This window comes from Lycorma delicatula, chromosome 1, assembly GCF_047948215.1.
Source record: "Lycorma delicatula isolate Av1 chromosome 1, ASM4794821v1, whole genome shotgun sequence".
In the NCBI taxonomy this organism is placed as follows: Eukaryota; Metazoa; Arthropoda; class Insecta; order Hemiptera; family Fulgoridae; genus Lycorma; species Lycorma delicatula.
Window position 1 is genome coordinate 295,487,671 of NC_134455.1, and position 18,190 is coordinate 295,505,860.

The following is an 18,190-nucleotide window of genomic DNA, read 5'->3' on the forward strand; positions in this document are numbered from 1 at the left end:
GTTTGTATAAAGTAGTGAATTGTGACTGCCATAAATTTTAAATTATAGCATTTAGGATTCTGTTTTTGGAACATAGTAAATATATTATTAAAAAGAAACTTATGTGGACTGTTGATTTTGAATTTACATCTTAATGTTATTAAGGTTTGTTAGATAAATTAAATCTTTTTTCAGATTGTGTCTTCAGATAATAATAATAGTTTTAAATTGGCCAAATAAAAATTTATTAACCAGATTAAAAAATGTTACACCATGGCAGAAGTTATTCAGTCTATCCATGTGTCATCTAAGGGTTATATTAAAGAACTGAATGTAAACTTAAGTGAAATAATTCTAGATTCTACTTTCTACATGTACAATTAGTAACTACCATTATGTTAAATAACTATTAATTCTGAACTCTTTTCTTAGTATGCAGCAAAGCAAAGTGAATTTTGTTCTATACATGATTTTTTTTTTTTTTTTGTTATTGTTTGACAGGTGGAGAGAATAAAGATAATCGTTTACCTAGAGAACTTACCGAAAAATTTGGACCATTACATTGTAAACTATGCAATATAACAGTAAGTCTCTTATTTAACTATAGAGGCACTATAATTTTTTCTACTGTTAATGTTATTTATTTTTATATAATACTCTTTACCTTTATAAAACAAAAAAGTCTTGTAAAGGTTAAGGAAACCTGTCTTCTTTTGGATGTGTGTTTCCCTCGGTCAATATGAATTATATAGAATTGCCAAGCCCAACTTCCCAACTGTGTTTTGGCTTAAGGTTGTTGTAGGTAGCATAATTTTTTGTTAAAATGGTGATAAAACAAATAATAAAAAATAGTTGTGAATAAAACATGCTGATATTTATTTAAAAAAATAATTTTTAATAGGGTTTTTAAGAAGATATTAAGACTATATTTATATTTAAATTCTTTTGTTAACCTAAACTACACCTGATGTATCAAATTTTTCTTCATTAAATAATTTTCCCTCTTTTGCCGTATTTTTTGTGTTTGTTTATTATTTTTTACTTCTTTATATATACTTATGGTTATACTTTTATTTTCCTTATTTTTTTATTTTCCTTTAAATGGAAGAATTTATTCATATAAATTGGTTTTTCTCTGAAAAAATTAATTATAATTTTTATTAAGGTAAAAAAACTAAATTCATCTTCATTTTTGAATTCACCAGAAATTCTTATACAATAATTTATATTGTGAAAACAAAGTGATTAAAGGTTTCTTTTTTGTAAGTAGAATAGCTATTATTTGTTTTTTATAAAAAGGTATAACATTATTTAGGTTAAGAGTGCTAAGAGTCGACTGCTAAGCATACAATAATTGAAAATAATACTGTATATCCGTTTACTTCTTTTGTGAGATTTTAGATAATTGGTGTACCAAACCACGATTCTGACACTTCATTGAAGAGCAACAGTTTTAACTTATGAAGTTGGCCTTGTATGTTTGCACAGCTAATCACACTAATCTATAGTGTTACAGTATACTATGGGGCAGTTGAGATATGAATAGATCATAACATCTTCAGTTTACACAAATTTAAAGAATATCAACTTATTTGTTTAATGTGAATATATCATGGTTTTAACAAAGCCATTAAGCTATCAAAATAATAAACTTTTTTTCTTCTTCAGTCATTTGACTGGTTTGATGCAGCTCTCCAAGATTCCCTATCTACTGCTAGTCGTTTCATTTCGGTATACCCCCTACATCCTACATCCCTAACAATTTGTTTTACATATTTCAAACGTTGCCTGCCTACACAATTTTTTCCTTCTACCTGTCCCTCCAATATTAAAGCGACTATTCCAGGATGCTTTAATATGTGGCTTTGAATATGTGGATGCTTTAATATAAGTCTGTTTCTTCTTTTAGCTATATTTTTCCAAATGCTTCTTTCTTCATCTATCTGCCACAACACCTCTTCATTTGTCACTGTATCCACCCATCTGATTTTCAACATTCTCCTATAGCACCACATTTTAAATGCTTCTAATCTTTTCTTCTCAGGTACTCCGATCGTCCAAGTTTCATTTCCATATAAAGCGAAACTCCAAACATATACTTTCAAAAATCTTTTCCTGACATTTAATTTTTGATGAAAACAAATTATATTTCTGAATGAAAGCTCGTTTCGCCTGTGGTATTCGGCATTTTATGACACTCCTGCTTCGTCCATGTTTAGTAATTCTACTTCCCAAATAACAAAATTCTTCTACCTCCATAATCTTTTCTTCTCCTATTTTCACATTCAGTGGTCCATATTTTTTATTTCTACTACATTTCATTACTTTCATTTTGTTCTTGTTTATCTTCATGCGGTAGTTCTTGCGTAGGACTTCATCCATACCATTCATCATTTCTTCTAAATCCTTTTTACTTTCAGCTAGAATTACTATATCATCAGCAAATCATAGCATCTTTATCTTTTCACCTTGTACTGTTACTCTGAATCTAAATTGTTCTTTAACATCATTAACTGCTAGTTCTATGTAAAGATTAAACAGTAACAGGGATAGGGAACATCCTTGTCGGACTACCTTTCTTATTACGGCTTCTTTCTTATGTTCTTCAATTATTACTGTTGTTGTTTGATTCCTGTAAATGTAGCAATTGTTCTTCTATCTCTGTATTTGAATCTAATGTTTTTAAAATGCTGAACATTTTATTGCAGTCTAGGTTATTGAATGCCTTTTCTAGGTCTATAAATGCCAAGTATATTGGTTTGTTTTTTTTTAATCTTCCTTCTACTATTAATCTGAGACCTAAAATTGCTTCCTTTGTCCCTATACTTTTCCTGAAACCAAATTGGTCTTCTAACACTTCTTCCACTCTCCTCTCAGTTCTTCTGTATAGAATTCTAATTAAAATTTTTTATGCATGCCTAGTTAAATTAATTGTTCTGTATTCTTCACATTTATCTGCTCCTGCTTTCTTTGGTATCATGAGTATAACACTTTTTTTGAAGTCTGACGGAACTTCCCCTTTTTCATAAATATTACACACCAGTTTGTATAATCTATCAATTGTTTCCTCACCTGTACTGTGCAGTAATTGTACAGGTATTCTGTCTATTCCAGGAGCCTTTCTGCCATTCAAATCTTTTAATGCTCACTAAAATTCAGATCTCAGTATTGTTTCTCCCATTTCTTCCTCTATAACACCATTTTATAATTCATTTCCTCCGTATAACTATTCAAAATATATTCCATCCACCTATCGACTTTACCTTTTGTATTATAAATTGGTGTTCCATCTTTGTTTAACACATTGGATTTTAATTTATGTAACCCAAAATTTTCCTTTACTTTCCTGTATGCTCCGTCTATTTTTACTAATGTTCATTTCTCTTTCCGCTTCTGAACACTTTTCTTTAATCCATTCTTCTTTCGCTAGTTTGCACTTCCTGTTTATAGTATTTCTTAATTGTCAATAGTGCCTTTTATTTACTTTCTTCATCACTAGCATTCTTATATTTTCTACGTTCATCCATCAGCTGCAATATATCATCTGAAACCCAAGGTTTTCTATCAGTTCTCTTTGTTCCGTCTAAGTTTGCTTCTGCTGATTTAAGAATTTCGTTTTTAACATTTTCTCATTCTTCTTGTACATTTTCTACCTTATCTTTTTTACTCAGATTTCTTGCGATGTCCTCCTCAAAAATCTTCTTTCCTCCTTTCCTCACGCTTCTCTAAATTCCACCAATTCATCTGACACATTTTCTTCAGGTTTTTAAACCCCAATCTACATTTCATTATCTCTAAATTATGGTCGCTATCAATGTCTGATCCAGGATAAGTTTTGCAGTCAACGAGTTGATTTCTAAATCTTTGCTTAACCATGATATAATCTATCTGATACCTTCCAGTATCGCCTGGCTTTTTCCAAGTGTAAATTCTTCTATTATGATTTTTAAATTGGGTGTTGGCAATTACTAAATTATACTTCGTGCAAAATTCTATAAGTCGGTCCCCTCTTTCATTCCTTTTGCCCAGCCCGTATTCACCCACTATATTTCCTTCCTTGCCTTTTCCAATGCTTGCATTCCAATCTCCAACTATTATTAAATTTTCATCTCCTTTTACGTGTTTAATTGCTTCATCAATCTCTTTGTATACACACTCTACCTCATCATCATCATGGGCGCTTGTAGGCATATAGACGTTAACAATCGTTGTCGGTTTAGGTTTTGATTTTATCCTTATTACAATGATTCTATCGCTATGCGTTTTGAAATACTCCACTCTCCTCCCTATCTTCTTGTTCATCACGAAACCTACTCCTGCCTGCCCATTATTTGACGCTGAGTTAATTACTCTAAAATCACCTGACCAAAAGTCGCCTTCCTCTTCCCACTGAACTTCACTAATTCCTACTATATCCACATTTGTCCTACCCATTTCCCTTTTTAAATTTTCTAGCCTACCAACCTTTTTCAAGCTTCTAACATTCCACGCTCCGACTCGTAGAATGTTATTTTTTAATTTTCTGGTGACCCCTTCCTTAGTAGTCCCTACCCGGAGATCCGAACGGGGGACTATTTTACCTCCGGAATATTTTACCAAGGAAAGCGCCTCCATTATTGCTATGTGAAAATGCAGAGAGCCACATTTTCTTGGAAAAATAGCAGCTGTAGTTTTCCATTGCTTTCAGCTGCGCAGTACTCAGAGGACTGAGTGATGTTGATACGGCCGTTTAAGTCGTCCTGACTCACGCCCCTAACAACTACTGAAAGAGCTGCTGCCCTCTTTCAGGAATCATTCCTTAGTCTGGCTCTTAACAGATACCTCTCCGATATGGTTGCACCTTCGATCCAGCTACTCTGTATCACTGAGCACTCAAGCCCCCTCACCAACGGCAAGGTCTCATGATTCATAGAGAGAGAATAATGAGCTATGAAAATAATATTCACTGTTGAGATAGCCATTAAAGGACACCCATAGCATGTAGATACAAACACTCCAATAGGTCATCTATTTGTAACTGAGAATCAAATATGTGAAGCAGAACAACAAAAAAAATATAGAAAGATTGTTGCAAACCTGTACTTAAGAACTAGGCCTTAATAAACCAGTTTATAGAATTTTTAATGACTTTACTTATAGGTTAAAACTTAAGAATTTACTTGCCTGCTACCCAAAAATACACAGTCATGAATAGTTTTTAACAAAGTAAATAATATTTCAATCATAGTAATAAAATAGTAGCATTTTATGGGTCTGATCTTGTTCATTGATGTAACTTCTGGATGTAAGCTAATGAATAACTTATTGCCTTATTGAGCACAGCATTACACCCCCAAAATGAATTTGTGGTGTTTCCTTACATATCATATTGTAATGGTCATCCAATTTTCTTTTCTTAAATAGTGTGATGTTACATATATATGTGTACGTAGTAGCCAGCCAAAATTATTGGCGAAACTATTATATTTTAATAAGATGATGTTTCTCCACATCATATAATATCATTGAAAGTTTCTGGATGAAACATTTCAATAGCATTGTATAGCATTGGTGAGTAAAAGGAACAATTATTGCAATCACCAAAACTCATATCTACAGACTTCTACTGTTGTAGTTACATTTAAAAAAAAATAATATACATAGGAGGTGTGATCAAAAAGTCTTCAACCTTGGCTCATAGAAAAAAATAATACTTAACATATTTAGTTCAGTGACTTGTCCCCTTCAAAGTAAGCCTTTTATATTGTAACATGGTTAACCCAGCGATATTTCCATTGTTGAAACAGTTTTCGAAGTCACTTTTAGTGAACATTATTCCTCCTGTTGTATTTCTTTTGATTCTTCTTTGTCTTTAAGTGTTTCCTCTAAGCAGAATTTTAAGGCCAGGAAAGAGCCAAAAATCACAAGGAACCATTCCTGGTGAGTAAGGAGTCTGCTAAAATCATCTGATTCATGTTTTGCATAGTTATGATGTATGGAGGAGCATTGTCTAGATGAATTTTCCATCTGCAATTTTCCTAAAGCTGTGATCTCTTGTGTTGAGCAGCACCTCTTACCACACTATGAACAGTACTTTTTATTGACAGTTTGTTAAGCATATTCGTGTTGAGTCATGTCTTGGTAATCAAAAAATGACTGTCAGTAAGACCTTTCATGATTGTCTGGCTGTCTTTAGCTACAAAACCTGAAATTCTGGGATAATTATGCCATTGTCTAAGGATCTTACCCTTAGACCCGTGTTTCATCTCTGGTTATTATTTTTCTCATTACATCAGGATCACTATTAGCCCATTCCAGTGTGCACAATTTGCAATCAGTTTTCCTTTTGTTCATGAATGAGAAGTTGTATGACAAATTTTGCTGCTATTTGTCGCATCCCAAGATCTTCTGTTAAAATTGATTGCACCAAGCCAAATGAAAGTCATACTTCATCTTCAAGCTCTCTGTTATTTGGCGATCATTCATTGCCATTTGTTGAACTTGCTCAATTTTCCTTCGGGAATGGTTGCAGGTAAGAAAATTTGCCAGAGTGTTTGTCACTTTCAACAGACATTCGGCCATCTTGGAAATGTTAGTATCACTCTTTAGTTTGTTTAACATCCGTACCTTGATCTGCAAATAGCTTTTGGTGATCAAGCTGGCGACTGGCAGCAAAATAGTGAATCATATGTAACAAATACGAGTCAAGGTCACATTCCACATTGGTCCCTCTTCTGTGTTATAGCTGGTTACCACAATAAAAAATGAGGTCAGATTCTTTTTGATCATACCTCGTATTATGTCTGATGTGTTTTATATGTGTGGCAATGATAAATATCTGCAGGAAAACAAATAGAAATCATCTTTGAATTCCACTAAACATATAACAAAATTGGCAGTTGGCTGCTTCATTTAGCATATATTTAAAATGTTAGTCAGTGTATGCGAAGATAGTTCTCATTCTGAAACATTCATCATGAACAGTGACAATGCATAATTATTGTTTGTTCATATATATTTCAGTTTTACAGTATTGCAGTATTCTGTGTACTGTTAATTTTTAAGAATAATGTAAGAGTAACGTCTATATTATTTACATGATGAATTTTGAATTTTAGGCCAGTTCAACTGTCAGTGCAAAAGTTCATTATGCTGGTAAACCACATAGAAAAAACATGAGAAAGTTTCTAGAAGACTGGTCTAAAAGAACTGGGGAACCAATGCCAAAACTGAGTAAACCTGAGGAAGTTGAGGTAATTATTATTTTATTTAGCTTGTTTACATGTATCAAAGTAATGTGTATGAATTTTGTTGAATTAATTGTTTTTGAATAACTTTTGGAAAAATGCTAGTAATAGGTTGGATTTTTGCATAGATTTTCCTAAACAGTATAATAAAGATTTCCACCAGTTAGACTAAAAATATATCGGCCATTTTCCTTACCTTAAATTGTCTTTCTAAGAGAAATTATATTAATTTATAAATTTTTGTAAAGAGGTTATTTTATAGTATAAATAATTGAATGAATAAATTAATGTAAATATAGTGAAACATGAGAAAATTATTTCACAACGAAGAAACAATTTTTTCTTACCAGTAATATATGAGATTATAACTACTTTCATTATTGTGAATATTAAGGACATGTCAAGATGATTCGTAGCAAATGAAGATGACTTTAATTCAGAAAATATTTTTGAGGAATATAACTAAGATTATAGGGCATGAGACAAAATACTCCTGAAACTGGTAGAGCAGTTTTCAAGAATAGCAAACATCTGTATCAGGCTTATGAAGAAAAGTTAGAAATGGTTTCTCACGGCCTTCTTCACTGAGTCAAATGTGCTATTGTCCATCAGGATGGCAAGCCCACTTAAATGTAAATGATATTTAGCTCTGAAGATGTTAGCTCCACTTGTTTATTACTGGCCTTGTTATGAACATCACTTCTCCCAGTGAAAATAGCTCTGACTGATGCCTCTTGTACATCAGGCTCTTTAAATATGTCTTAGCCATAAAAAAAAAAATTAGGACATATGTATAAACCAAAAAATTACGCTTCACCTTTCTATTATGAAACAATGTGTTAATACTTGGGGGAATTAAAAAACTCTGAGATTATCTTATAAAGTATACAAAGCACATCGTGATGTGGATTTGCAGCAGCTACAAGCAGTGTCTCTTGTGTCAATATGTTGAGGAATTTCATTCTATATACAATGGGATCTGTGCTTTTGATCGCATCTACAGTTGTCCTTTCTGCTCTGTTTTGTGGTAGGTCTGATCCAGCAGGCCTATTGAAGTAAAGCAATAACCCAGGTAGGTTGTTTTGGGCAGCACCTACATTTCAAAGCAAGCTGAACATCTGTGAGAACAAAAAGAGGTGAGTAATCCTCCATAGAGGAGTAATCCTCTATGGCCACAATTCTTGAAAATGTGGACAAAATCAATTGTTTGTCCTTGATCGTCAGATTGCCATTGCCAGATTTGATTGTAATGTCTTGAAGCGTCAGAGGGTGGACATTTAGCACAAATAACCTGTACTTCTGCAGTAGGGTGATTGGGTGTTGTCGTTACAATAATGCTCCTACCTGTACAGCTTAAAATACTCATGAGTTTTTCAACTGCATCTTGTTTTTTCCTTCATACCCCTGAAGTCACTCCTTGTGACTTCTTCTTCCTCTAGGTGAAGCCCAAGTTGAAATGTTCCAGTTTTGACTGCATTGTAGATTCAGTGAGTCATAGAAAGTGATATGATTAAAGAATAGGATTTCCTCAGAGCATTGCAACAGTGAGAGAATCGCTGGGAGTAGTGTATGCCGTACAAGAAGCCTATTTAAAAAAGGATAATATTTCAATTTAAACTTTGTAATTTTTTATATATTAAGTCTCAGAATTGTTTAATTGCTGCTTATGTACACTGTCTCTTCAGTAGAAGAAAAAAAAACAGTGTTTATGTTAAAAAAGAAAAACAGAGGAGGTAGATAAGAAATTTAATAAAATGTAAAAGTGTATAAGATCGAGGACTATCCTTAGTGGGAGCTGTGTTGAAGTTTACTAAACAATAATAACCTAAGGTCATCTTAACACTTTTGCATGAAAAGAATAAGAACAAAATGTTGTATTAGTATGTAATAATAATAAATTTAAGTATATTCTATTAGTGAAATAAAGTAACAATATTATCTGTTACTAATAATACTATATTATCTAAATTAATGACTTGACATTATTGGCTTGCTAAAATCTACATACGAGGGTAAATCAAATATAAACAGGATTTTATTTTTTTTTTAAATAAATTTTTTGAAAAATAAAAGGCAAATATAATTTATTTTTCTACATAGTTTCCTGCTTTAGAAATAAATTTTTCCCAACGAGAAGGAAGGTTTTTTAACGCAGCATCGTAGAATGAAGCTGGTTGCGTCAGGAGCCAGTTGTGCACAAATCCCCCCATGCTCTTGTCATCTACAAATCGTTGCTCTCCTAGAGCTTCTTTAAGCGGCCCAAACAAATGAAAAGCAAGGCGATAGGTCGAGGCTGTAGGGAGGATGATCAAGTTGAATTCAATGCATTTCTTCCAGTTTTGAGACCATTAGAGCTGCAGTATGTGGTCTGGCGTTGTGGAGGAGGTTGGCCTCTCGAATTGGTTGGTCTCACCTTTTGTGGTGATATGCATCCTGACCCCCATAGGAGAAGATGCCACCCCCTCCATTTCAAAATGGGCTTTACTGGAGGTCATCTTTGAAACCTTGGCTTTTACATATTCCAGTCTGCCTTGGCCAGGATGCCACGATGCGAATGCCACGAGTGACATTCCCATCAGTGTACTACTGTTTAATGAACTTAAAACAAAACACATCTCACCGAGTCTTAAGCAAGACTGAAAATACCTAACTAAACAAAGGAATTGAACTACTTACCCACAGAAGGTAAAAGTGAGTTCAATACCCAACACGAAAAATAAAAATATTACACAGAACAATATAACAACACAGTAACATTGAAATAAAACAAAACAAATGACAAGAACAACAACAAAAACATAATTTATAAAACAAAACATCAACAAAAATAGAATAAAAGATAAATCCAAGCAGAGCTCTAGATCCCCTCAGCAATCCTTTACTTTGCTAAGTACACTACAAAACTCTCCACTATTATCCATTTGGCCTGGCTTCTTCAGTTTACACGGAGATCGAATGTCAACCCAATAAGATCAAGACAGATGGTCTCCGTATGCATTAACTCGTATTTCGAGCACTCATAAAGAACACGGTAGGTGTCGTCCAATTGTCTACACTGAGAACACATCTCAGAATCTACCAGGCCGAATTTCTGCAGTCTGCCCCTAAAAGTACTATGGCTGGAAAGAAATTGTGTCACATATTTATTAGGGTGCACCCAAGAGGCGTCCCATTTAACTTCTCATTTATACATAGATACAGAACTTTTTCAAAGACCTTGCCAATAACTGGAAGTAACGTCAGAGGCCTATACGACGAACTAACAGCAGGATCCTTGTCACCACCTTTAAAGAACAATTTCACAATCCCCTTCTTCCAACACATAGGGAATTATCCTCCAAACAACAGTTTATTAAATACACCTGTGACAACTCTCACACTTCACCCCAACTGAGTGAACAAGAAGCTCTACCATTATTCCATCAAAGCCTGGGACCTTACCCATACCTAAACTACAGATAGCATGATGCACCTCAGCCTCTGTGATCTCCAAGGACACTGCACCCCTTTGGAACTGAGCGACCTCCTACTGCACCCGCATATGGTATGCGGTCTCTCCAGCTTCACTATCATGAGGCAATAAATCATTTAGTAATATGTGTAAAATTTCAGAAGTATCTGAAATTACACCAAACCTGATCAAGAGAGCAGACAGAAAAATGTCCTTTTGTCGTTTGTGTCCCAAGACCCTATATACTACACCCCAGGGATCCCTGTTCCCCTGCTCATGAACAGAGTCATTACTAGGGTTGTATTCAGCAACAAGGATTGCCTGTCGTTCTTGATCACTCTCACGTTGAGAAGCTCTCCACAAACGACAAACCGCCCTATTCCACCATGATGCATTTCTCTTTCAACCAGAACATCTGGGAATTGAACACTCAGTGGCATCAAGAAAAGTTGCCGACAAACCAACTGCCAGATCTTACAAATCCAGACTCCGATCCAAACTTGGAGCCTGGTCAAAAGTAAATCAACAAACTTCTTCCAGTCTGCATGCCTGTGGAGGAAACAACCCTGCTGAACCAGAACGTTACATTGGTAGCGCGCACTCAAGCCACCAGCAATCTCATAGACAATCAATGTATGATTGCTCAAGCAATCAACTTCTTTCCAATTACAAACATTGGCAGGGGTTTAGCTACCAACAATAACATCGATGTTTGGTCCACCAAACAATCAACACCCATCTACCATACCTACGTAGGTGGGCAACTCACCAGGTACGTTATATACATGTAGATCATGCTGGGCCAAGCCTGTATTAATAGAGCTGCCTCTATATTAATTCACCGCAAACATCAGTGAAACCACTATGCCACAAGAGTGACTTATTATTCATATCCACACCTATAAGGATAGGACCAGTACCAGAGAATCATAAGATTTTATCCTAGACCTCAAGATGACGATCAGCAGGATCTCTATAGTAGAAATATGAACTAGCAACTTAGATATGCAAGTTCTGAACATCCACACAGACATTATGATGGTTATCCAAGAGTTGTCGAATAAAGACACAATCAAGTTTCCTTCTCCACAAAACAATGGACATGCTTTCAGAACCACAATAGAACCTCTTCCAACGAAAAAACCTGACAGATCACTGGACACAATATATGGATGCTACAACAAGACAAAATTCAAACCTCTACATCAATCTCTCCAAACTCAACCTGAACAGTGTAAGCACCCTGAGCATTCAACTGAACAAATCTAATCATTTAATAAAATAGAATTATAGTACATATCGAGAGCTCTCTGATAACACCCACAATCTTTACTGTTCACAGAGTCCATATCATCCTTTTGAAGACGTTTGCAATTAACACAAGTTGGACCCTCCAACTTCTTTGGACACTCCTCATGCATGTGTTTTTCATCACCACAATGAGCACAAACTGCAGGATGTTCACAGAACTTAGCCCTGTTACCAAACCTGGAGCACTTGAAACAGCGCTGGACATCTAAATACGTCTTGACCTTACATGAAGTGAAGTCTACAAACTACCTGCTCTCTGCAGTGAAGCTGCTGAAAGGTTTAGGGCCTAACCTCAAAAATCCCATGAAAGTGCTCCGCCTCATGCCTATCCGATTTAAATAATAATCAACATTCAGACTTGAATATAGCCTCATCCATCTGAGTATTTTGCTCCCTAATGAAAGCCATTTATTCTTCCTCAGACAGCCGTCGATCTGTGTCATAGACAATGTGCACAGTTTCTTTGTCATCAGCAATGACAACTAAACCCTTCTTCATCTCTCTAACATTACAAATTCTCAGGTTCTGCCTCTTATTTCGAAGGATGGCCTGAAACTTGTCCTTCATCTCCATAGTTTTTTTAGTAGTGCCCCCTCCTTTAGGTTGACGAACACAACCTCTGGCTGCTTACGAGACAGACTAGCCTCCCTTTCAGAACCTCCGTGTAGTGTTTACCCTGTGGAACCATGGGAGGGGCGGAAACTGTCTCCGTCACAATCTCTCTCACCTCAGGCTTAATAGCCAATCTTTCATAGCCTTGAGCCTAGGCCTCAACAATGGGTTTGAGTTCCCTGATCTTAGGGAGGATCTTATATAGCAAATTTAGTCTTAGCACCTCTTGGGTTCTCCAAACATTGAATCAAGACGTCATACTTCTCTTCAAATGCCTGCACTAACAGGACCGAATCTCCAGCCCTCCCATTACCTTCAGAAAACTTCTCTTCTCAATCATTAATTGATTAGTACTCTTTCCAGTATACGAAGATCCATAAGCACTTGCTCGCAACACCTCTTCCCTAGAAGCTGATAAAGAGTCGTTGAGCTCCATTACATTGATCGTCTCCGTAATCTCTTCGCAAGGATTAGCCCACTTGGACTTACCCTTATTTACTTCAGGTCCAAACATTTACAAAATCATAAACACAACAAAAATAGTAACCTAAACAGTGGTAATTAATTAACACTAAATACAAAATAAACAAAAACAATGTTTGCTTACAAACTATAAAGATAAACACATAAAACTATTGCCCAATAACAAGCACATACACTGATGATGTTGACCAGAAACAGGCTACATACAAATAAAGATGGTTGCTATCAACAACAGCTGTTAAAAAGAAAATAACAGCTAACTTAATAATAAATAAATGTCAGAAACTGAAGTAACACTAAACAATAAAAACAAATATACAACAAAACAAAACAGAAGTATTGGTTTCATCCCCAGGTGTACAGTTCAAAGGAAAGTTAAACTACACTCCAAACTAGCCTAGATAGCCTGTCAGGCTAACTACGCAGATTAATATCAAACAAGACTAATAAAACACTCCAGAAGACCTAAAACAAGTACTAAACCATACACCATATCATAGTGAACATAATCAACTAACAAACTATATTATAACAATAAAGTTACATCAAATAAATATCCAAATAGCAGAGCCTAAACACAAAATCAACCTTTCCTACTCGTGCTGTATGTTGAACTCTGTGGTGATATGCAGCCCTCAGCTCATTCAACAGCTTGCAGTAGTAAGCAGCATTGATTGTGCATCACCCATGCAAAAAATCAATGAGCAAAATGCCTTGCCAGTCGAAAAAAACAGTTAAAAGAACCTTGCCAGCTGACAGTCAAATCTTGGCTTTCACTGGGGCTGCCTCCCCCTTTCCGCCCCCACTGCATACTGGCTTATTTCAACTGGAGAATGTAGTGGTGGGCCCACATTTCATCACAGGTGACGATCCAAGTCAAAAATGCATCACCTTCTTTTGCAAACCTTGCTGTAAGCCTTTGACAGACCTTTTCTGTCAAACTTTTGACAGATAGAAGTTAATGTCTCAACTTCAAAAGGCGAGGGACCCATGTGGCACATACTTTATGGAACTGTAGATTGCTTGTGATGATCGCTTAAGAGTTCCCATAACTTATTCCGACCTGTTTTACAATTTTGGATACTTTCACCTGTTGATCATCTTCAAGAATGTCTTGAACCACACGAATGTTTTAGTCTGTAATGCTGGTCCGGCGACGGCGATCATGTTCCTGATTTTCCACTCGTTCTTGTCCTTCCTTAAACCCTTTATGCCAGGCAAACATACGAGCCTTTGACAGTGTTTGGTTCCTGAACCGTGCAGTCAATTTCTGAAAAATTTCTGTCGCTTGAACTCCTTCATGAGCAAGAAATTTTATAATCATGCATTGTGCATGATTATAAAATCATACACAATGCATGGAGGGGTGTACCTGTTGTTTTGACATTATAAATGTTACTGATGAATTGGTTGGGATTGTGGAATGGCCAGCTCTCCCCACTCCTAATGACCCTGCCCAAGCATTCTAGAAGCATGGGCCGAGTCCTACCAACTGTAGATGCTCAGGAACAAAAATCCCGTTTATATTTAATTTACCATTGTACTAAATATTAATACCAAAATGTTGCATATGCATGTCTGAATGGCATACTATGACAGAATTTTGTTACTGATTAGAAATATTAAAAAATCTGTCTAAAAATGATTTTAATTTTTAGGTGAGATAATTATATTGTATCAATTGGTTTAAGATAAAAGTTGATGTACCTTCATCTGTTTCTGATAAAGTGAATTTATCTTGAGTTAAATATTCACTTGCCTTAACTCATTCAGGATTGGGTGTTGTTTTGTTTTTCTCATTAAACATAAGTCTTTTATTGTTATTAGTATTTATTTAATTAATTATTACACAGATCATATCAGGAATAGGTGGGAGTGCTATTTTGTTTTCTGTTTGTTAAAAGAAGGAGCTGTCCCAACATTTGCCTTGGTGGATGCAGAGAGATTTTGATAAAACCTTGATTTGAGAGGAATCAAAATGCTCAGTTAATTATAGAATAAAAAAAAAGTAATTAAAATCAATATTAATTATTTAAAATATAAAACACATTAATAATAATGTAAATACAACTATAATGCAATGAAAACTAACTATAAAGTAAATCTAAAATGAAATTAACTACTAAATAAATTACAGTACAGAAGGTATTAATGTAAATTATTTGAGCACATATTTTTTGTACACATTGAACAGAGATGCAGAAAACTAAGTTTTTTTTTTAAGTAGTATTATTAAAAGTTTATTTACATACTCTGTCACACAATAGTGTTGGGTCATAGTAAAATACTTCTGTTGGCTGGATTGATAGAGGTGGAATATTTTTTTTTTTAAATAAGTGATTTTTTTCTAACAAAGATTACACATTATAAATATAAACAGATCAGTAAGTTAACTTTTTTAATTTACTAAATGTTAGTCTGTGATAAATGTTAGTATGATTTATATTTTTGGGTTTCAAACAATATGATTTGACATCCCATTTTTGCATCTCGGAAAGTTGTTCTGACATTCTGAGGTAGCCCAAGAGATGGCTATTTTACTTCAGACAGGAATATAATACATAAACATAATAAATATTTAATGTTGATGACAAGCCTAGTGTTTTATTAAGATTCTTCAAAGCAAAACAGTATAGTTTAGTATGTTGTAAAGGAAATCAATTTTACCATCCCAAGAGAATTCATTATTTAAAGAACACCCAAAATTTATTTTACTCTGAGCAACTGAAATACTATTGATATTATTAATGGGAATTCTACCCACACAATTAGCAGCATTTGAATCTATCTGAGAAGCATGATGCATTAGTTTTATTCGTATTTATTGTTAGATGGTTACAGTTCATCCAGTGAATAATTTTTTAACTGCTAATAATACATTGAATTTTATGTTCTAGGATACTAAAAGTCCACTTGCTTTTGTGCAGCCAACTTTGAAGGATTTATTGAATTTGTATTTAGTTTTACTTCTTTTTACTTCCTTGTATGAAGTAAAGGAAGTAAAAAGAAGGTCTGTTACTACTGCCCTGTCTATGTACTATTCTTTGACTGAGTTGTCTAGGATGTCAGGGAACCTAAGAAGGTATTTCTTCGTACAAGGAAGTATTGTGATGGGAAAAATTTTGATTTTCAGATTTCAAGGGAAATATCCATTTTGATCATCCCTGAATCCATTTTGACTAGTATCGGTGTGACGTCTGTATGTATGTACGTATGTTTGTGCATACATATGTATCGTGCATTACTCTAAAACGGTTAGCTGTAGAATGTTGAAATTTTGAAGTTAGGACTGTTGTGATATCTAGTTGTACACCCATTTTGACTGAACATTTGATATTTTAGACTTTCTCTTAACTGCAGTAATAAGCCCTTATTGAGATCTTTTCAATGATATATCATAAGTGGTACTTATTTTCGTTGGTTCCAGAGTTATAGCTAAATAAAATTTTAATTAATGAAATATTTATATCTTACAAGGGAAGGCACATTGGTTTGAATCTGACTTCATTTCCTTTTTTTTTTAATTTAAATAAATATATTAATTTATTAATAATTAACTTCTGATTGTAAAAAAAAATTACAATAAATAATAATTCAATAACAAAAAAATTGGAGGATTGTATCTCATTTATAAATGAAACAATTTTAAATGAAGTGCACCAAAAACTGCGTAGATGTAATTTAATAGGTGTACAAGGAAGTCATGTGCAGAGCAGTATATAGGCAGCCTTCATCATGAAATTCTTCATATCAGTTCATGGATACTGTTACATATAGGTAGAGATTTTTGGAATTCTTTTCAAAATCACTGCACTGTCACATTGAAGTGGTTTTTGTATATTCTAACATTACTTGGAGTCATCCTTGCTACTGTTCTGTAGCAGAAAAATCATGACAACTGCATACACACAGTTTTCTCAATAATTGAAGAGTTTTTCTTCATTTTAATATAATGTAACCTATTATTTGTAAATGGTAACCTTTAAAAATGTTTCACAGTCTTTTCAGTAATCCAAAATGTATAAAAAATGTAAAATAACATTAAATAGGACAATTGTGATAATAAATTATTATTAGTGAAGTAAAAGTACTACTAGAAATAAAAAAAACAGTCACATTTTTTTGTGGAAAAATCATTGGTGAACACATAGTAACCCACTGACAAGTTTTGAAAAATATGGCTAATTGTTACACAACATCCTCAATAATATTCATACATGTGTATATTAATTTCCATACATGTGTATATTCATACATATTAATTCCCATAACCATAATGATTATAGACAATCTAAGATAAAGGATCATCTCCAAAAATGGCGTAACCGTTCTCAGGAATAATAAAAATCCCATGCCAAACCTACTAAGGAATTTATTAATAAATTAGTTCCCTGTAGTATTCTTCAAAATAGAAGGCAACAGAGACCTAAAGATACAATGTTGGTGTTGATGCATATTGTCATGTCAAGTCCTTATATGAAATTCACCTTATAAGTAAAATCTTCCCTCTGTCCATCACAAGGATTGGCAATGAATATCATTATTATCAGAAAAAGCAATTTTATCAGTGTTATTTATGCCTCAAATGCTTTCCATGTGACACATTCATGAGAAAGAGACACAGACTGTGTAATTGTAAAGCAACTATGTAAATTTAATGTTCTATAATGTACACCTTTCTGTGGGAAACAATGGATTGATTACATACACATCGTCAGTACATCATCTATGTCTCCATCATTTCTCTCCCAAGCCTTTTCCTTTATACCCTTATAGTTCGCAGTTTTCACCTCATCTATTAACTCATCTTTCTTCCTCACTTCCTTTCTCCTTCTACAGATCCTTCCAATGTAGTTGTTAAGACTCCACATCCTTTAACCACATTTCCTAAGCAGTCTCCTTTTATTTTATGTACGTCCCACATAACTGTTCTTTCTTCTTTAATTCTGTTCATTACTTCTTCATTACTCACTTTTCCATCCATCTTATTTTCTCCACCTTTCCCCATATCCACATCCCAAAAGTCTCAATCCAATTCCTTCTTCAGTCAGGTAGGTAGGGACAGCTAGATTGTCATACATGATTTAGATAACCTCTTCCTTAACTCTAACTCCAGACTTTTAATAAT

General features: G+C 34.2%; 1 protein-coding gene across 5 annotated transcripts in view; it reads left to right on the plus strand.

Annotated features, from left to right (window-relative positions):
- The window catches only part of LOC142333099 (zinc finger matrin-type protein 3-like), a 61,046-nt gene that overhangs the window by 25,789 nt on the left and 17,067 nt on the right, over positions 1-18,190 (plus strand). For all 5 annotated transcript variants that reach the window (XM_075380005.1, XM_075380035.1, XM_075380021.1 and 2 more), the window contains 2 exons: positions 481-563; positions 7,077-7,211. In XM_075380005.1, the coding sequence (XP_075236120.1) occupies positions 481-563; positions 7,077-7,211 (218 nt within the window). The remainder of the gene's footprint in view (positions 1-480; positions 564-7,076; positions 7,212-18,190) is intronic.